A 22,535-nucleotide genomic window follows, 5' to 3' on the forward strand; every position below is an offset into this window, starting at 1 on the left:
CTTGGAAGCAAAAGGAATGCCCATAGCAGATGTAGCCTACCCATCATAGGGATGGATGCAGTGGAATTAGGAGTCCTATTGGCGGAGACCAATATTGGAAAATGGTCACAGGGAAAATGGAGAGACTAGTTGCACTGGAAAGTGTATTTGGATGGCTGGTGCAATAAGGAGAAGTCACCACGCTAAATATCATAAGTGTAATAAATATTCATAACTGAAGTTGTGGACATTGAAGTGATGCACATCAGCGTCACTGCGTCGGAGAGGAACAGGCACTGTCAGATCAGTTACGCAACTTTTGGGAAATCGAATCCCTTGGAATCCACATGAAAGAAATGCATTCTGAGAAGGAAGACATGGCAGTGCTTCCTAAACCGTGCATATCCACGGCTTCTTGGGAAGAAGCCTATTCCCACTTTAGGCTGAGGAAGAAATGCCACTTGACAGTTTTCAAATCAGCCTCATGGTGGCGCTACAACAGGCCAAGTTGCGTCTCACACACACACACACACGCACGCGCACGCACGCACACACACACACACACACACACAGGGAGTGCAAAACATACTCTCAGTCTCTCCCCATGCCTTTGGCCTGGTGGAGACAACCAGGCTTCATCAGCAGTGACGTCTGTGACGCATCCTTCTTGGTGTGTATGTTGTGGGGGATGTCGGCAGTGAGAGGAGGAGGAGGAGGACCAAGATAGATCATTGCGTTTTGCAGAACTCGTACACAGCAATAATATATCTGGGTTAGTTTAGCGCAGTATAATAACGCGAAGGATGGGAAAGAGCAACCGCGGCGGGTTTCACGCAGAGAGCCTGTCTGTCCCCATCATCATCATCAACACCCGACCTTTGCTTTGTCCTGCTTTATATCGCAGCAGGAGCGACTAGGCTTGAGGAAAGAGAAGGCAGCAGCAAGCTAGCAGCGAGGCTAGCCTGCTAGCCACACACATCATCATCATTACACCCCGCCGTCACAAGCTGCAGGCTAGCGTCCGTCGTGTGCGCAGAAAGACAAACATGGTGAGAACCGATGCTTTTAGTTTCTATATGATGATGTCTATTATTATGTACATACTTATGTTACAGGATGTCTTCAAACCACTGAAGCCAGTTGTTAGCCTGGTAACGTCACGCTGGTAAATAGTGGGGGCCAAGCAGCATCAGCTGCCAACTTTGGTTGATTAAAGTGAGATTGGGCTCTGGTCAACAACAACGTGACGCTATGAACAATTAATTACACAATGCAATGCTATGATCAAACTACACAATGTGATGCTATGATCAAACTACACAATGTGATGCTATGATCAAACTACACAATGTGATGGCATGACAAAACACAATGTGACGCTATGACCAAACTACACAATGTGATGCTATGACCAAACTACACAATGTGATGCTATGATAAACCTACACAATGTGATGCTATGATCAAACTACACAATGTCATGCTATGATCAAACACAATGTGATGCTATGATCAAACTACACAATGTCATGCTATGAACAACACAATGTTGACAACTCAGTGACAGTTCAATACAGTGAAGCTTAGGGACAACTGACAGCTCAACACAATGTGACACAGATACAGTATGTACACAGCTGGCAGTTACCTGGCTCTCCACCATAGGGTCATGCTGACAGCAGACTAGGACTAAGTTAGTGTTGTATGTTGTTACCATGACCAGCATTGCATTAAACACCACATCTACAGTATGATGACTGATGAGTTATTTGATAAGTGTTGTCTGACAGTGAGGTAGGGCATCTGTATTAGTGTATTGGCATACCAGTACTATTCTCTTTGATGCATAATGCCCCCGAGTATAATATAACAATTTAATTTACTCCTCAATTGATATCAAACAAACTATTTTTTTTATTGTGGAGTTGAAGTTCATTGCTTCTGATATCAGACAAGGTTTCTCTTAAATTATAAGTGGCTGTTTCACATCCGGTTTCATCACATTATATTGAAACCAATACACTCACCATTCAAAGATAAACAACATCAACCCTCTCTTTAACTTTCTATTGAAAGGACTGAAATTCACTTTCCCCTTTACAATGGCTGCTGTTCTGTTCTGTAATCCTTGTCATTGTGGTCATTATTAGCTGACAATAATTCTATTCTTAAGCCCATACATCAGAACATCCCTTTGTGGATGAGCCTGAACTAATCTGATCTGGTTTCACAGGTCTACCTGTTGAATCCCTTTGAGCACCTGAGGGGTTGCATCCACAGCCGTCCACCGCTGGTCATCTTTATGGTCAGTGTCAGTGCCGTGGCCATCGCCTTCTTGACCATTGGTTATTTCTTCAAGATTAAGGAGATCAAGTCTCCAGAGTTGACGGAGGTAGGGGAGATACCAGTGATTTGCTTTTTGCCAAACTATATTTGAAATTGAATGAAAGTTTATAGGATTGTGCTTTTGTAATAATCTTGCAAACGACAGTAAATACCATTGTTTATTCTAGATAGATGACTTGGTTTATGTATTTATTTTATAATGCAATATTTATTTTGGGCATTGTTGCAGTCATTGTTTCAACTACCCAGGCTTTCATTTTTGTCTATCCAACCTAATTGCATAAATTATTGTTAGTTGGGCCTATGCTGTTTTAACCATTATGTGCACTCTTATTTTGAATAGCTTGTTTGTCTTGTGCTTCCAGGATGTTCAGTGCCCTCTGCTATCATTTGAACCACTGCTAATGTAATAAATTACAGAGCCGTACGTTATCAGAGTGTTAATCACAGTCCACTCTTCCCTCCATCCATATGCACTCTCGCTCACACACCCTCAGGACTGGAACACCTTCTTGCTGCGCTTCAACGAGCTAGACCTTTGTGTGTCTGAGAATGAGACGCTCAAGCACAACCTTAACGAGTCCACCACATCGGAGAGCACAGTGGTGACCAGTGGCCAAGCACGTTCCAGCACCCAGGCCACTCTCTTGCTCGAGGACTCTGGTCCCATCAACATCTCAGTCCCCATCACCCTCACACTAGATCCTCAGCGCCCATTCGGGGGGTACTCCCGCAACATTACCCATCTTTATGCCACCGTGCTGGGGCAGCAGGTTGGTCTTACTGGTAAGTTGCACTCTACACTGCGGTTTTCCCTTAATACATTTCAGCTTTCACTGGTGTTGCCAATTTTCCCTAAATGAAAAGGGAATTAATTCCAACTATAATTGTGATTGGCTGGCTTTAATGGGTCTAAGCATTATTATTATTCATGAAGTTACAGCCTCCATCAAGCGATGAATTAACACCATCCATCATCATGCCTCTCTGTTAATGATCTACATCTACGTTTTCCCCCCTTTTGTGTAGAGGTAATTCAGTCCTTTTACAGGAGTGTGTCCTTTTATTAATGGGTTTCAAGTTACCTCTTTGCATGATGACTTTAACTGAACACGGTGAGCAAACAAAGGCAGCATTGTGTAATTTTGCCTGGTTCCTTGTGTGTCGTCTTATAATCCTGTAGGTTCCAAAATGCAGCGCAAAGCACCCTAAAAGGGGGATACAGTTGAAGTTCAGAATTGTATACCCTTAGGAATCAGTGCTTTGGTACTTTTTCAGTTTTTCATCCTGAAAAAAGGACTATTAAAAAATGCCTAGAAGAGTAATGTTCAGTCTAGAATGTAGATCACCCAATCTGGTTAAAATGTGTCTTTTGTGGTGTTTAAGAATATCTCTATTTACATTTGTCAAAGGAGACAGACAAGTAGCTAGAGACGTGCTTTGAAGAGACTACAAGTGGGTGCCTGGGCGGTCAAATCCAGTGTTTGTGTGCTGGTTCCTGGTGGATGTGTCATACAAGAAGGGAAACCATTATTTTGGATGAAATAGGCCTGTGGCTGTCCAGCTTGAACCATTTGGCTAAATTCTGGCTGCTAATTTATGTGATATGCCCTGTACCAAATCTGATTCTTTCTAAACAACCCAAGGGCATAAACAAGGCATGGCTTTGTGTAGCCTATATAATGGGTTGATCACAACTCATTACAATAGAAACTTGATGAGGGGTTTACATGTGTCACATTCTGATGGCAGTGAAGCTGTCTCTATCATCCTGATGTGCTAAAGTGACATACTTTCTCTGACTAAAGGTCAAATAGATGAGCATCTGAATAGCCACAGGATTATTTCATATTTGAACAGTGGCCCAGCCCATGTTATGAAAGACTGGTTTTCCTGTAAGAGTAAATAAATTATGACAAAAAAAGTAAAGAGAGTAAATCTTGAAAAAACAAGAGGGTGACCGCACACGCCAATAGCCAGAGTGCCAATATTTTATTAGGACGGCAGGTAAGACAAAAATGAATGAAGGTTTCGGCGGTTAAGCCTTCATCAGGGTGTGGTCACCCTCTTGTTTCTTTTCAAGATTTACTCTACAGTTTTCTCCCGTGTGTCACAAGGACTTTGGTGTGCGTTAGCTTCTTTGTACACCCAAAACATAAGATAGAAATAGTCTGAAATAACTAATCAAGGCATCAATAATAATAAATAATCAAGACATTAAAGGGGAAATATTAAAATGCAGAAAAACTAATACGATGCATGTAATTTGTTTTGTGTTTTTCCACAGGCCGGGATGCTCACGAGGAAATGAACATCACTTTCACCCTACCAGTGTCCTGGAACTCTGATGACTGCGTATTGCACGGCCACTGTGAGCAGGTGGTGTTCAGCACTTGCATGACCATCACAGCGGCAAGCAATATCTTCCCCGTCACAGTGTGAGTTGGACTGCTTCCCTGACGCACAGGGACTTTTGATTTTTCAGCTGAAAGTCATTTTTATTTCTCCTATCGGCTAGCTCTGTGCTTCCGTTCCCTTCAAACAGCCTAGTATTGACTTTTAAGACCCCCCCCCCCCCCCCCCCCCCAGTACGCTTCTACTTCATTTGAGAAACGGTACTATACTATAATAACCAATCCTCTTCATTTGTAGTTTTTATTTTATTTTTATTTCCAATATAACGGACAGATTATTCTCAGGAACCAGAGGGTTTGTTCAACTAAAAATATCCACTGTATGCTAAGTGAATCGAGCCACACAAGTTCATATCTGTGAACTTGACTGATCTCAATGTTCTGTGTTAGGCTTATACTTAGTTGCGTGCTAGTTTCGCATATCAAAAATACTAGATCTGCAAGCTCACAATGCTTTGCAGTGTGGCACATTGTGGCCTTGTTGATCGGCTATGTTCGATGCGGTACTCAATGTGAAACCAAGCATAAATCAGGCATTAGTGCTGCTATGGTAATCCACATTCAGCTAGCCCTTCCAATAGGCTATCAATGACGGCATCTGCATTGGCTGTGTCCCTCTGCTAAATTGTTTTTTTAAACTCAAGGATGTCCCATATGATTTTCCTGCATAATTCAGATTCGAAATACGTTTCTGCTAAATTAGCTGTCAGACTAGCAGTCACACATTGTTGGCTTCTTTGACCAGCCCATATCGAGTTGTGGAAAGGAATGGTCTGACCTTATGCAGTATGGTATTTAACTGGCAGGAATGACTTCCTCGTTATGCAATGTTATTTATTTATTTGTACACAACTTGCAAGCGTACTCTTTGTAGCTCATGGAATTTATATTGGCAAGTGCTCTGCCCATGACTTACAATGGATGTTGTGGTACTACTGATTCTAGGAATAGCTTAAAGGTGCAGTAAGTGGTATTATATGTGTTTGTTCAGTAACAGGGGTCTCCCTGTCTCTCCAGCTCTTTAATAAACAGAAAATGTATTTTCGTGTCTGGATACCAATTTTACCCAATAAGGAGAGAGAACTCATACATACAGGATCTAGGATAAAACTAGTTAAATTGGAAGTAATTACAAAAAGAAGTGAGCAAACAAAATTGGAATCGGAACACCATAAAATTGAAGTTGATAACTGGGTACTTTATAGACGTTGAGACCCCTGTTACTGAACAAACACTCCATGGCAATGCATATAGAGCTTTATCTTTTTAACAAAAATAAATAAAAAAGATCACTTGCTCTACCTTTAATTTGCCTAAGCTATTTTCGAGAATGTGGACCATGAACTATAAGACAAAATGCATTGTATTTTTAATGGATACTTTTAAGTAGTCATGTATTAACTGGATCTGTAGTTATGGTGTCCTCTCATTCACTTGTATTACATTTTGAACTACATAATCTGCAGTATTAAATAAATACTGTCCTTTTCTAATCAAATTATGAATTCCCGATGAAACACAAAGTATATAGTGCAATAATGTGTACAATTAAATATCACAGTGCTGTTTGTAGTCCTAAATCACCAAAGAAGACTGGCTTTTGTGAAGCATTGTTTCAGAATACACATAGTAAGTTAGTAACTTTAGATTGATAGTTAAAGATTGGACACAGAGGCCATGCCAATATTAGATTCTGTTGTTTAGTTTTTACCCCTGAAAGTGTAGTTCATTGGCAATATATAAATGTAAGTTCAGCACAAAATATTGGCAGTCATTTCCACTTTCTCTCTGATTTTAGAGACATTTCACAGGGAAAATGTTACCTTAGTTTGCCCCTATATAATAAATCACACAATGATGAAACCTACTAAACTATGTTTATCAGAAAGGATCTTTAGACAGAATTCGAGTGCATCTTTAGACACAATTTGAAAAGACTACTGGCAATGCTCATATTCTCAAAAACGTGATGTGATGGTGAGGTGTCTGTAGCTATCTTTTTCCACATTAAGACACAGATGCTGTCTTAACACCATTTATACCCATTTGGTAACCTTTAGATAGCGACCAAGTCAAGCTGGTAAAAAAGCTCATTATGCTATCTTAAATACAATTATCTCAACGTCTCTGTCGGGTGGAAACCTCCTACAGTATGTCCAACAATGTTACTTTTCAGGACAAGCTGAAAACGCTTTTGATACTTTTGTTTGAGGCTGTAGTATGATCAAGTAGGCCAGGGCATTAATTTATGAAAAAACACAAAATGTTATATACTAAGAGGTTTCTTCCCGGCAGCAACTATGCATTCCAACTTCACAGATCAAAAGTAGCAGGGTGGGGAACAACACAACACCCAAGCTGGGGGGCGACTTTCATGATGGCTAATGAACTCCGATTAAACCAGCTGTATTTGTAATAACAGCCAGATATATGGACACACATCCTTCTTTACACATCCGTATGCCACAGATTAACTCGGCTGGTACATCATTAATTGTCTTTATGGTTGTTTTAACAGGCTGTGTGAAAGTCTTTTGATTTGTTGCAGGGCAATAATAATTTCAATGAGAAACGGTGCCATCACTTATGTGCTGCCCCAGAAATGTTCAGGAGGAAACTCGGATTTCTTAGAGATTTTGAGATTGATGAAAAACAAACGCTTATTTGACAAGCTGATGCATGCATGCATTTAACTAAAATGAATATACATCATCATTCCATCTGTTCGTGTTTTTGGTTAATAACAGTTAAAATGGTAAATGTAGCGCAATTTACAATGGCAGAGGCAACCATACAAGGCCCCAACCTGCTCATTTGGAGCAATGAGGGGTTCAGTGCCTCGCTCAAGGACATTTGACACGCAGCCAAGAAGGAGCCAGAGATCGAACCAGGAACCTTGTGATTCCTAAGCGGCCTCTCTTATCTCCTGAGCCACTGTGCTGCCCCAGTTCCAGATGGATGGTTTTAGTGCCCTTAGCCCTTCGAATAAGCCTCACTCAATTGGATATTGTTGCTGTCAGGCAGAAACCTCATATCCATATTCTAACGTTTGCTGTTTCTTCGAATATTAAAGTCCTACTTGATCATACTACCGGTAACTACAGTGTCACACAAAAGTAGCAGATCCACAAGTTTCCTTTTTGACTTTGTAGATCTGCTACTTTTTAAAATCCTTAAATTCTCATATGTCCAGTTTTGGACATACAGTATAAGGTTTCAACAGAACTGCGACAATACACTGTATGTTGTTTATCCGAAACAAGTAACTCAACATTTGGATGCGTACTAAAATTAGCCTTGTAGATGGTTCTGTGAATCTACATGTATTGTTTTGACACTTTTCTTGTCAAATCATTGATGTTGCTCACAAGTTAAATGGATTTAGCAGATCCACAAGTTCACAAAACTGTACTGGACAGTATTTGCCTCACGTAGCCAGACTTATCTGCCTTTGCAATACAGATTGCCCCAGGCAGTGATACTGATATTAGTATGGTTATGCGAGGCTAGGACAGTATAGCATTGTAGTTGGTACAAAAATAGAAGAGGTTGTCAGAAAATGGGACACCTGTAATCTCTCAAAACTACTGGTCTGAACTAATCTAGTACAGATCTGGTCTCAAAATAGCAAATCTACAAGACTATACTGCACAGTATGGCATTATAGCTGGTCCAGAAATGGCACAATTGGTCCCAAAATAGCAGCAGATCTGCTACTTCCGCCGCTTTGGTACCGTCACACAAATAAGTCTAAAACAACAAATCAGGCTCTAGGTACTGATGTGTGTATTGTGGTCTGCAGGCAGCCACCCCACTGTGTTCCTGAAACATACACCAATGCCACATCCTGGTACAAGCTGTTCACCACGGCTCGTGACTCGGACACCAAATACAGCCAGGACTACAATCCCTTCTGGTGTTACAAAGGAGCCATCGGCAAAGTGTACCACGCACTCAATCCCAAACTCACTGTCATCCTTCCAGATGTGAGTGGACGCAACCTGTTCTCCTACTTGAGTTTTTCTCAAAGTGGCGTAGCCTGATTCGCTGCGTTCCGTGAATTTGTTTAGTCGCTACGCTTTGTCATTTGTCCTTTATTTAGTTAGTTTAGTTAGTTTTTAAATGCATTACATGAATTAACCCTATTTTTGTCTTGGGTTGTCCTTTTCCTTTAAAAAAAAAAGCCAAACACAAATTTATTTCATATGCTTGTGAGTGTTGTTAATTACAAAAGGAAGAAATACACCAGCATTGTTTTTGCGATATAACTAGCCTTTGCTTCTTTTTACCAGGATGACCGCTCGCTTATCAACTTGCACCTGATGCATACCAGCTACTTCCTGTTTGTCATGGTCATCACTATGTTCTGCTATGCGGTCATCAAGGGCCGGCCAGGCAAAGTCCGGCAAGCCAGCCCCGACTTCTGCACTGAGAAGGTACAGCAAACACCTACAATAACATCTGTAATAGGACACCGCGCAGCAAGCCCTCCGTCACATTTGATCAACAGCCGCAGTAAAACAAGGCAGCCCAGGCCAGTTCCGAGAGTAACCATGTTAAATCCCGATCTTGATGAGCTATGGCTTTCTGACCAAATCATGGCCAACCAGCTTTATGTTCAGCAAAGAAACTATTGCATTATGAAATTGTATTATGAATCAACAATGTATGATGCCAGCTAACGGATGGCTCAATTTTCAAAAGAATATATAATTTAATGAATCGTGAATTTTGGCTTTCATTGGAAATTGACTTTTTTTAAAGTGCATACTGCATAAATACATGACTGTAGACAAATTGAGCGAGATGTACGTTACAATTGTGAGTGGAATACTGATGCCTTTGTTTGTACAATCAGTGCTCACCTTATCCACAGTAACCTGCTTGGGAACCTTGAGGAGCAGAATTCTGAAAGTGGCAAGTAAAAGCATTGGCATTAAGTACCCTTCACAAAGTGCAGCGCATGGACCACCCTAGTCACTACTAGTAAGGGCCAAGGGGACATGCCGGCCATTTTCACTCTCTTATAGTGTGCTGCTTACAACCTATTTGGGGCACGTCATTATAGGCCAACAGTTTTAAACATGTTCACCATCCCCTTTGTCTTTTCTTCACAATGTTTAAAGGCTTATTGACCTCTATTAGAGCAACATTACACGTTTAGTAAAGGTTTGGTTTGTGTGGCTCCCCTTGCCATAATGTAACTCCAGTTATAGGAGAGATATCGTCAATAACTGCCCCACTCCACTAGACCCCACTCCATTAAATTTCGACATTGCCATATTGATACTTTTACTTAAGTACGAAATCGGAGTACTTTTTCCACCACTATAAAAGTGTGACTTTGAGGCCTAGCTGTTTCAACTGTGGTATGTAACTCAATGGGGAGAACATTTTGGATTATACATTTTTGAATCGATGGTGCAATTATTGAAGATATCAATATTTGGAGTGCATCATGGCAAGAGTAACTGCATAACCCAAATCTTTACCAAAGTGTAATTTTGTTGTCCCTGCCACGAAGATGCTAGAAAATACAAAACGCCTCACATCCTTTTAACCACTAGAGGGAGCACTAAGATTGGGTTTTCCCAGTCAATATCAGTCGGCAGATGTGCTGTTACATTGAGGCAGTTGTGACCACAATAGAAGTAAGGTTTCATACCCCTTGAGCAACATTTAGCACAAAACTGTCAGTCATAATCTTAACCACTTTCGTCTGACAAATAGCAGATTTACAAGCTCAAAGCTCTGTGATGTTGCGCTATACTATGAGCTTGTAGATCTTCTATTTTTAAATATGATTTGAAAACGTTTATTTTGAAAAAGGTCAGAAGAATAGGGACAGGAGGTAAAGAGTGACTCTGGTGTAATTTTGTGTTATCAGTGTTGGTATCAGTAACTAAGTACATCTACTGTACTTCTACTGTATTTCAAATGTTTTATACTTTTACTACACTACATCTCAGAGTCAAGCATTGTACAATGTTATTAGAAAACTCTAGTTACTAGTTACTTTGTAGATTTGGATTATTACAAAACATACATTATCCACTTAAACCCTATTTAGTGTAGCACACGCGCGCGTGCAGTCCTCATTCTTGTTGATTGATGGACCTGTCTCTCTTGTCTTTTCTTGTTGAGTGATGGACTTGTCTCTCTCGTCTTTCAGGTGGCCTTGTCGGAGGGTTAGAAAGACATGGCAGCACCATGTCAGAACTGAACTGTAAACATGGACAGAATGGAAAGAAAGATACATACCAGTTGCCTAGCAGAGCCTGGAAATACAATAAGGGGCGCTGACGCTCTGTGAATGCAGTTTCCTTGCAATGTTGGAGTTCTCCAACCAAAGATATACAAGTGCCTGTATGTATGTATGTATGGTGTAAATATTTATAGGAACTCTGAAATTCACTACTTTTTTTCCTTCTTCTTTTGCCTGAGTCCCCTTCGTGCCATTGATCTCAGAATATGCAGTATATCCAAACCCAGAACTGCACAGCCATTTTGTTAGGAGTCAGTGGGCCTCATTTATCAATTATGATGCAAATTGATGTATCTAAAGGAAAGAAAACTAAAAGTTGGACCTAATTTGCATTTGAGTGTCATTTTCAGTTTTTGAAGACTGGTGAATGAAGATGTTTAAAGTAGAGTGAATAAAACGGCAACATTAGACAGTTAATTAAAACAACAGTTCGATTAATCTAAAGGCTGAATATTTGGGCACCTATTTGCATATAATAATATGAACAATTTGCATAATGATGAGCTTAATGACATTGCATTTCTGTACAACAGCAACAAAATTAATTCTAATTCAATAAGAATATTGAAAGCCTATTTAGACGATCCCTAGGTGCTCAAATTGAAGGATTTGCGTGTTTAATTATTCTCAACCTTTGAACAGGCATTTTCCAAAGTTTTAGCAAAACTGCAAATGAATGTGTCCTGCATGTTTGAATGTGATATTCACTGAAACATTTGCACAGTTTAATTCAATATCTTTCATCTTTTGGTGTTATATTTTAAGTAGCTGTAATGTTTGCATTGGTCTTCATTCAAATAACCTTGCAAGTACTATCCAGGACCAGGATACTAAACAGTCAACTCAGTTATTTTTTTAGCATGACTGCTCTTGACTCATATGCGAGCAACAAATTAAAAGATAAATGAGGTCTGTCATCTCAGCTTCTCCCTGTAAGCTGACATCTGCCCAAGCCCATTTTAAGGGCAATTGATATCCTTTGGCCAATTTCCTATGTCCAGTGGTGAAAATACTTTTGGTTATTTGGATGTGGTCACACTTAACATTATTTTCTGTCTTTTTATTTAATCCTCTCCCTCAGTGTCTTCTTCATTCATCTGCTGCTTAATATTTCTTGCTGCCAAAGCCCCACAGCAGTTTGTCTCGAGAAATTATAGGCTGGCCTTTTGGCTCCTAGCGTTATATCTTATTTTTCCAGCACCCGGAGGAAGCAGCATATATGCTTTCATCTTTCTCTGAATGGACTGACTTGATAGGAAAAAAAGAAAAGATATAACTGAGACTTTTCTTTCTGACATTAAGTGGCCACTGGCCAGTTCATTTTTGTTCAACTATCCAATTTTCTCATTTTCCAATATGTTTAGCCTGTAACTTGAAATCAAACTTTTGATCTCCTCTCATTATAATGCTGTGAATGTCAAATTACCCTTGATTTATAGAGGTTTAGGACATCTTTATTTTAAGCAAATCAATATAATTTGCACATGTTTACATGTGTTTGTAAATAGTCATACTAAAATGTGTGCACCTCTTGATTTTCTTTTGCTGATTGTGTTGTAATACGACAATGTAATTATTTTTGGATTGTCTGTCTCTGATCCATAAAAGGTACTGTATGTAGTATTCTATGAACATGAATAATAATTATAGTCTTAACAAAACCTGAAATGAGTGTCCTGCCCTTAACATTTATGAGGGTTGGCTAGAATGAGTGAGTGCTAACTGAAGCGTGAAAAGACTGGATTTATTAAAGGCGGCCTTGGACAGTAGTTTAACCCCTTTATGAAATGCTTAAGACTCCAAAATAAAAACTAAGCATCTTTCACTGCAGTGGTATCCCATCAGTTATGGGATTTGCGGGCACAAAATGAAATTACCTCTTTCCCCTCGAAAGTTTGACCGTGTGAATTGTCATGAAGGTCTGCTCGGCCAAGAATGAAATCTGGGATTGGAATGTTGCACACTTTAAATGCATTAGTGATTCTGACAATCGTATGTTTCATAATGCATACATGTTCTTTGTTCAACACATCAACTCTTATCCCATTCATACTACCATGACCTTGTAGTGAATACTATGAGGATCTATCAGAACCCCGAGTCATCTCGTAGTTTTGTGTAGGTACAGCTTTGAAAGTCACATAATTTGTAAAGTTATAGTAAAGAAAAAGACGGCCTACAGTATGTCCTTGGTTGGTGTACGCCCAGGCTACTGGCATATGCACTCCTAGGCTTGATTTATACTTAGCCAGTGTAATTCCAGCTTTAATATTCCTACATTCTTAGTAAAGGAGAAATAAAATCACACGAATGGGTTCGAATGCTCTCACACAAAATGATAGTCTGAGACCGACTTTATTGTCTTAGGTATGACATCGTAAAAAGTAATACATTTTACCTCCGTTTTAGAATTGTTCCATAATGTACTCACTGAATGTACTTTTTGAAGGTAATTTGCGACAGTAATGCAGCATTTATCGAATATTTTAAAAGTAAGGATTCCATGCTATTTGAAAGTTTATGTAATTTGACTTTGTATTAGCTTGAAAGCCTTTAACTGAACTGATTTTCTGTTTTGACAATAGTTCTTATTACAAGTTATATCATTTTTATGTGGGAAAACTAACTTCTTGTTTTATGAAAACATTGTACATTATTGATTGAGTTTTCTTTTTTAATTTGTTATTTGTTCCATTAACTCATTTTTGTTTCAGTCCTGAGGATTCTGATACCTCATTTTCCACTCAATTCTTAATACCCTGCTCCCATTTTTGCTTAGTATTGCATCCTGTCTCTTTATGTCTTCCTAATTCTATTACTCATGATGTTTAAATTTATTGTATGCATTTGTTGTTTTTCATCTATTCCATTTTGAGTTACAAGTTCATTTTTGCATTAAATAGCTTACTATAGCCAATGGCTAATAAAAGAAAAGCTAGTCCCCACTGCCATTCTGTGTTGCCTAGAACTGGAGGTTCAGTAACATTTTGAAGTACATCTCTGAGATCACTGAGATGTACTTCATAATGTTACAGATTCTTTCCCTCCAGACCTCCAGTTCTAGGCAACACAGCATGGGGGGACTTTTCTTTTTATTATTTCCAACTCTAATAGTCCAGCAGCCGAGGTGGACGGGTGGGAAATTTGGTATATAGTATATAAAATATTGTCTATATACATACATTCATGAATCCACTTGCTGACCGGCTGAAAGTATTGGGCAATTTATTTTATAGGGCTTTCTTGTGACCCTACCATTAACATCCTATGGCAGGCAAAAATGTCAAACTTTCCTTTTGCTTTAAGTAGCATGTGACATGTCAAACTAGGGGGTATTCATGATTCGGAATCCATTCCAAGCATTAGTTTTGCACAAAATACATAATGCCATAGACAACTTGACAAATGTGATGAGGTCAGCACATTTTGGGCACATTTGGGCAAGTGGCTATGGCTGCTTTTAGCCCAAGGAGTGTATTTTGTGTAAAACTAATTTTGCCCAATACTAACAGCCGGTCAGCAAGTGGATTCATGAATGTATGTACAGTATATAGACAATATTTTAGGCCAATAAAAAAGACTATATACCAAATTTCCCACTTTAAACAAAAGAAGCCTGTCGGCTGACTATAAGGTGTATTAATGACATAGTAAAATGTTGAAAATGAGTGGTATTCCCCTTTAAGTTTGTTCCATTGTCTCCCTCTCCTGGTAGAGAGAGGTTATTGGAACTACAATAAGATGGTGGTGATCATTCCTGTGCGCTGTCTACTTCAAATAACTTTGACATTGTCCACCAGTGTCCTAACCAACACCAGGATCTAAATTTAAGAGCATGGAGACCACCTACAAATTTCAGTTTTGTTGCAATGGCACCTCCATATTTCCAAATGCCTTAACATATTTTGTGTTTGTTGATCTGTGATTTTTGTTTATAGTTTTCTATATGATATCTTAATTATACTGACAAATGCATATTGGGCAAAAGAAAAGATGACATGACATTGAAAACTAAATCAAAATGACTATTTCAGCTAGGATTAGGTATTGATCTCAATTTAATTTAATACTGGCTTTATTCAAGGTATACATTTAGATTAGAATATTTTTAAAGCACTTTTTTGTTGGAGTCATAGCATCTATAAAAAGAGTAGGCCTATTCAGTGGGGGACATGTTCTACTATGTAAGAAACTATTCAATTGGATTTTTCTGGCATGATTTGAGGTCTAAATGTTAACCCCCGCTACGTGGCCACCATTTCACAATGTTTTTTTTATTTTCTGTCATCAGCACTTGGAAGCAAATCGTTGCTGTTGGGCAGAAACCTCCCATCTCCATATTCTAACTGTTTTTTATCATAAATAAATGCCCTATTTGAACATAATAAAGTACATGTAGTGTCACTCAAAATTAGCAGATCCACAAGCTTTGCGTTTCGAGCTTGTGGATTTTGATGCTTTTGAATTTGAATCCTGAAAAGTAACAGTTGAAAATGAGGTTTCTCCACCCGACAGCGGCGACATATCCAACCACTTCTGTGCCTTCTGCACTATCCAGCTGCATCCTCGTCCCTGTACATAGCACCATGTTAATGTGATTAGGGTCAAAGTTTGACATTGTGCCGGAACCTTTTCCTTTCCAGTGGAACTGCTGTAAATGAATTCAAGTTTAAATAAACTGTCCTATGAAATTAAATTCGTCCTGCAAAATGTATCTCACCCTCTAATAAATTATACAGCTTTTTGCCATCTTTCACTTAGAGAGATTATCATGTCAATGGATAGAGAAATAAATCCCCTTGAAAACTACAATAATAAATGCCGAAGCAGCATTAAATGGTCAGTCCTGGTGGCTGACCATGCTTATACTATTATGGCATAATGGTAGCTACACGCTACAGGACCTGTGGTCTAGGCTTTCACATCATTTCCTACCCTCTGTTCAACAGCAATACCAACAACAATATAAGTACGTAGTTTTATTTGCTAACAAAAAAGATTATTATATATATTTTGCAGGTTTTTGGTTAGCTTTTTAGTACACAATGCCTGCCCCATTCTTACGGTCACCAATACGTACCGACTTGGAAAAAACAAAAACAATAGCAAACAAATAGCGGTGCGTTGTGAGCTTGTAGATCTGCTAGTTTTGCTATATGTCACACTGTCATGAAGTGTGGGTCATCATGACCTACAGTACAGAATAAGGTCGCGGATACAAGTGGCCGAAAAGAGTTTTCTCAGAGTTACAAACCCATAACGGTCCCTTTGGTTACTAACTGTCAACCATTTAGCTGGGGACCCCCTGGAACCCCCCACAAGGACCCCTGGGGGTCCCGGACCCCACTTTGAGAAGCACTGCTCTACGTCTACGACACCCAGCTGGCCAGCACTCTGTCCCTCCTGGCTCTCAAGCTGTGGAATGCACACTCACTCCCCAGTCTGTGATGTACATAGATTGTTGTTGAGACAGATGCTAGGTGTGATGTTCACCTCGTAACCTAGTTAATTTGTAGCGTCAAATTGTTTTCTTTGCACTCACTTGACCGTTTATACTGTCATTCATGCCAATTCACTCTGAATTGTAAACTGCAATTTGATTATTATTTTTTTCATGTTTTGTGCCAGGGAATAAATAGTGCAAAATAAGAGGGGGAAATCTTACAGAATTTGGCTCAGAGAAACAGGTGTTCCAAGCAAGATAAGGGAAACCCACTTATCCTGCTCAGCACTGTTGCTATGGAATGAACATTAGCCTACAATCCCATGGGAATAAAATGACCAAATTGTAAATTGCAGTAGAGTAGACCATGTGTGAATGTGCAAATGAAATGAGTCAAGCTGTGGTCAGTAATCCAAGAAAAGAAAGGAACAGACCAAAACAAATGATTTGCTTTGCAAACTTCAGTTAACATAGCTATCCTTTATACACTACCAGTGGTTAACTGGTTATCAAAGTGGGGTTCAGGGACCCCCGGGTGTCATTGATAGGGTTCCAGGGGGTCCCCAGCTAAATGTGTTAATATAGCATCAAAATTTGTTTAACCACTTTAAACCTATTAAGCTATTTGAGGGGAGAAATAATAGGTCATTTCTGCCAAGCACATCATCAACATAGTTTTCTCGTAGTCATCTGCTTTCACACCACCATTCGAACTTTCCTTCTCTGTCAAAGTAGTTTTTGAGTAGATGAGTCTCTGTAGGGAAGTAAGGGAACCATCTTGTCGGTGCCATACATTTTGGACTAGGGCGAGTGCTACAGCAAGTGCTACGGGCCAAGATGAAGTCTGAATTAAGAGGTGGGGTTTCAGACTACGGTGGAAGATTGGGAGTGAGTCTGCAGTTCTGATTGTAATGGGAAATGGGTAGTGAATACTGATTTTCAATACATGTCAAGACCAGGAAAGCATCTGTGTCATTTTAGATTCGAGCTAAAAAGCATAATTTTATACTTTGGATATTGGAAAATAGCAAATATACAAGCTCATGGCGCGTCACTTCCTGCCACGCTATGAGCTTGTAGATCTGCTAATAAAAACATAATAATGGTGAAAATGTGTACACAATGGCCAAATGCATATCATTTCGGGGGGTTCTTGACATGAAAAGTTTGCGCACCACTTAGAATGTGCTTCAGGTCTTAATGGGCTGTTTACAAAGGTTGTAGATCTGCTTCTGTAATCACTCGTATGCAAGCATTCAACCCCAGACTTCAGACATCTGGAGACGTACATTACCAACACATTCATCCTGTTTTTTTTCTTCCCGAAGCCATCTTTGCTTTTAATTGATCTTTTAAATGTCTTGTTATTCATATCCTCACTGTATTGCATTACTGCTATTATTTTGTTGTTTTATGCCTTGCTTTCTTTCTCCATTGCTCTGTAAAGCGCTTTGAGCTGCATTTCATGTCATGAAAGGTGCTATACAAATAAAGTTGTATTATTATTATTATTACCACCTAAAGTTGTTCAATAAACTCAGAAGAATCTCCTTGAGAGTCCTCCAGTCTGCCGAGGTGAGCAGGCTGACGTCTTGACGGGATTAATTCAGCTCTGACATATAATAGAATGTCTGAGTATCTCTGTTCATTATGTTGTTATTTGGGAGGCAGTGAGTGTACAGTAAATGAAAGAGGAAAACAATTTTCTGACAAATTGCAATGTCTCGTCTGGTGAAATCTGATGAATGGCTTCCTAATGAGCGCTGCGAGCAGCCCCAGGACACTTCTGTCTCCCCATAAGAATTCTGTATAAATGAACAAATCAATGGTGACCTTTTCCAATTATGCTTGTTCATAATTATCCATATTGACACGAGGAACTCTGCAGTTAATTTTCAGGACACTTTTGTTTTTGCATACACACACATCCTCACTGCCGCGGGCATAAACCTTGTATATCGTTGCTGTCGGTCAGAAACCTCTTATCAGCATATTAACAAACCTACTTGATCGTACTATAGCGTCACACAAACATATCAAAAGCAGATCTACAAGCCCGAAATGTGCCGCGAAGCGATGTGCTTCGTGCTTATCAATCAGGGACAAATGAGCCATTGGGCCAGTGTACTGTATATGAGGTCTACATTGGGCCAGTGTACTGTATATGAGGTCTACATTGGGCCAGTGTACTGTATATGAGGTCTACGGGCTAAATACAGTGCCCAGAATTGCCCATAAAATACAGTGCCCATAATTGCCCGTTAACTCCTCTTTTCACGCATGGAATATGGGGAAGCGAACAGGTCTGTGTTGATCACATGACTATAGAGATAGTGTATACCATCCAGATTTGCATGATGGATAAAATGTATGGATAAAATGTATGATTAATGTAATGAAATGTGTTTAGCAAAAATCGGCCTCATGGTGGCGCTATAACAGGCCGTTCTGAAGAATTTGGGGCTGAGGTTCGTCGTTGGCATCCAAGAAGTGTGTGTGCAGAGTTTATCATTAGCCGGGACAAAGGTGACGGAGATTAACTGGTAACGGTCGGACGGACACACATGGACACATGGACGGACGGAGTGAAAAACATACTCTCTCCTTCGGCCTGGTGGAGGCAACAAAGATGAAATTCAGAGCTGCAAGGTTTTCTGCCCAGCAGCAACAAACGACTGATTGCAAGTGGACACGTTCAATTATGTGCACTGTCACACACACTGACTGTTCCACCGCGTGCTTATTGACATAAATGAACAGAAATTCTCCATCACTAATTCACACTTGGACACGTGAATGCATAGAGGCATCTGTTCCAGACTGTAAGTAGGTGACTCACCACCCGCCTGCTGTGTGTCTCCTATTTCGCTATGCTGATTTAAAGCTCATGCAAGGAATCAAGTGCTCACACATGCACTCGCCCCATTTGGTGTGTCATTATGCAGCCATGTGCTCCGTCACTAAAGACCACTTACATTTATGAAGTTTAGTAATGTTCCTTCATCAGCCACTGGTTCCCTCCTGTGTTCATTGAGACTGATGCACTGATCTCAACAACCAAAACACAACATATGGTAAAGTGAATGAATATCGTCGCTGTCGGGCAGAAACCTTTCTCCATTAACTTTGAGTTTTTTTGTTGTTGTTGTAAATTAATGCCCTACGTAGTACTTGATCATACTACAGCGTCACAGTATAAAGTAAAAAGAAATACCTGTAGCACATCTACCAGTAAGACGCCTAACGGTGCGTTCAGACTTAGATGGTTAGAGCGGCGCGATTACGTAAAAAGACAATTCAAAGACGAGACACGACCTGGCGCAGCACAAACGGGACGAACCAGGTGAATATTTAAATTCAAGTCTGAACGTACCTTAAGGCGAGGTTGCGTAATAATAGAGCATGTTACACTTATTTTACATTGAAAGAGTATTTGAATTGGTCAAACTAGGAATAGAATATGTGTTATGTTCAGAAGCATCTTCCATGAACCTTAATGGTTTTGGAATATAATCATTAATCATAAAAGCAAAGGCAAAAATATGCAAGTTCTGCTATATCTTCTTGGCTGTACATAGAAGAGCAGAACATACAGTCTAGTTTTAGAATGTGATAATAACTAAAATATCATGATTGCACATATGGTGCTAATTGTTTTGGAAACAAGCGCTAGGGTGGGGGGTTGCTCTCACGCTGTTTTACAAATCACAGATTGGGACTTGGCCTAACGAAACTTTCCAATCGTGACATTTTGTTTTTGCTGTAATCCCTGTGTACAGTTGGCAGGCATAACATGACTTGAATGCAAACCAAGTGCACAGATGATAGGACTGCAGGAGTCGGCGACTGGGGCACATTCTGTAGGCATGCAGGAAAACTGGACAATCTGAAGAGCAAATTCAAGGTCAATGGCATACATTTGCCCAAATGCCGTTTGTTTTGGAACTGTAACTCTCAAATGTTTTCGTGTCAAGGACCCCCAAATTGATTTGGCAGCGGACACCATCTGAAAAGGTTTTGTGCCAGGAGAAGTGAAGATGTGTGTAAATAAAAAAAATGGCCAGAGTATAAATGGATAAAATGGTTTAAATTATTTTGATGCTGTATTAACACATTCTGCTGGGGACCCCCTGGGACCCCACCAAGGACTTTAAGAACCACTGCTGTACGAACAATGGTTCTCAAACTTTAAATTTTTAATTTCAAGGATTTGGTTTGCAACTGTGAGGTTCAATTAGGTTCAAGATACAGTTTTGATGAACCACAATTTTTTGTGTTACTGCACTGTGCAAAATCATGTTATTTGTCTTGTTAATTTTACTCCAAAGAGTGCACAAATGGAACTAAATGGGTCCCACTTTTTTGCACGAAATTAACACTTTTTTTTCATAGGCCTACTGTTTTTATACAGGACCTGAACCAACCCCTAACAGGAGGAGAAGGGGCCAATCAGGGTTTCCCCTGATGCATGAGACAGTTGAGTCACACAGCCATCCATTAGTGTCCGCCACGACCACCAAACAGTCCTGATTGTCTCATGCAAGAGGAAGCCATTCAGCCGTCATCCAGCACAGCCACAGTCACCAGTGTTGCCATGTCTGCATATTACACAGTATAAGTGAGTTTGGGCTTGTTTTTCCAGTAAAGAGTTTTTATTTTTTTAGGGTGGGAGGGGGGGCTTGGGTTGTTGTCAAGGACCACCAAATTAATATTTATTTTGTCCACGGACCAACATCTGAAAATATGTTGTGCCAGGGGCCCCCATACCAGATTTTTGTTTAAAATATTCCACATTTTGCATTTCTTATCTAGAAAAAAAAAAAGAAAGGAGATGTACAAACTCGCGACTCATTGTGAGCTTGTAGATTAGCTATTTATGTATACAGGTAGCGACCAGCACCACCAACACTACCGTCATGACACTTCATCTAGGCTTCCTCAACCGGAACGTTATGAGCAGCCACGGCTGTATTCTACAGAAGAGACTGAAGCAACAAGATACGTAGGTGGAAGGACCCACAAAAAGAGCCCTAGATCTGTTCTGGTGTGGCCAAACCCTTCAATCTCACTCCATTACATTGGATATTACATTCACCATTCACACACATATTCATACACCGATGGCAGAGGGAATCCATGCAAGGCACCAACCTGCACATCAGCAGCAATTAGGGGTTCAGCGTCTTGCTCAAATAAAATAGGGCTTAAAAGGTGAATGCTTGTTTTGTAATAAAAATATAAAATAACTATTCTATAAAGCTGTCAAATAATTGTAGTGGAGTAAAAAGTACCAAATTTGCCATTGAGATGTAGAGGAGTACAAGTAAATACTGAAGTAAAGTTAAAGTACCTCAAAACTAGTTACTTTCCATCACTGACAGAATGAGCGAGCTGGGAGCTGTGATTGAGTGGTGAGGTAGAGCGCTACACACCCAGAGGCAATTGGTTTCTCCGACTGGGTGGGAACCAAGATTTGATCGAAAACGTTTACTGTATAATCAATCAGCAAACATGGAATAGAAATGTATGGAAACGATGCCTATGTAATGAGCATTGCACACAATTATAAATACATCTATATAAACCTGACACAGCTGTTGTTGGCGTAACCTGTACTTGTGCTAAAGTTGCTGTCTTTGTTTGACTGAGTAGTTGATGTGCATACTTGGGCGAGTCGGTTCCTACCCTCTATGGAACTCGATTAAAAAAAAGTCTAGTCAGTCTCAAGACAACATTACTGTATGTAATTGGTTTTACATTAATATTCTGGGGACTGCGCATTAGTCCGACTACGTGGCCGGTAAAGACTCCAATGTCCAACATTGACGTGATGCGACACATTTTGAGCTAGGTAGATCTGCTATTCTTGCTACTTTTCTATGAAAATGTAGTATAACAAAGTATTAAGTAATTTACGAAAAATCAATAATACAAAAAAGCCATACAAAGTCAAAACAAGGAGATGGTATTTGTGTCTGTGTTTACTGTTTTAATGTGAATTATAAATAGTTGCGGTCCAGCAGCTGATGGATAGGTGCAGTCAGAGATGCAGCCTGCCAGCCTATTTCTCATTGCTGCTCCACTGACC

At 39.8% G+C, this 22,535-nt stretch overlaps 1 protein-coding gene across 3 annotated transcripts; it reads left to right on the forward strand.

The window, feature by feature from the left end:
- Positions 1-616: 616 nt before the first annotated feature.
- Positions 617-15,700, forward strand: tmem248 (transmembrane protein 248). Of its 3 annotated transcripts, none has more exons than XM_080780324.1 (8): positions 617-1,028; positions 2,213-2,371; positions 2,823-3,111; positions 4,613-4,763; positions 8,542-8,725; positions 9,032-9,175; positions 9,598-9,656; positions 10,912-15,700. In XM_080780324.1, the coding sequence occupies exons 1-7, from the start codon at positions 1,026-1,028 to the stop codon at positions 9,616-9,618; spliced, it is 951 nt and encodes a 316-aa protein (XP_080636450.1). In that variant the 5' UTR covers positions 617-1,025; the 3' UTR covers positions 9,619-9,656; positions 10,912-15,700. The 3 variants fall into 3 exon arrangements, 2 of the variants coding, with proteins under 2 accessions (XP_080636450.1, XP_080636449.1); XR_013965164.1 differs by lacking the exon at positions 9,598-9,656 and having other exon boundaries at positions 619-1,028; positions 10,912-11,105; positions 12,086-15,700; XM_080780323.1 differs by lacking the exon at positions 9,598-9,656 and having other exon boundaries at positions 619-1,028.
- Positions 15,701-22,535: the final 6,835 nt, after the last annotated feature.

Source organism: Protomyctophum bolini, assembly GCF_963924005.1.
Source record: "Protomyctophum bolini genome assembly, chromosome: 13".
NCBI classification, from domain to species: domain Eukaryota; kingdom Metazoa; phylum Chordata; class Actinopteri; order Myctophiformes; family Myctophidae; genus Protomyctophum; species Protomyctophum bolini.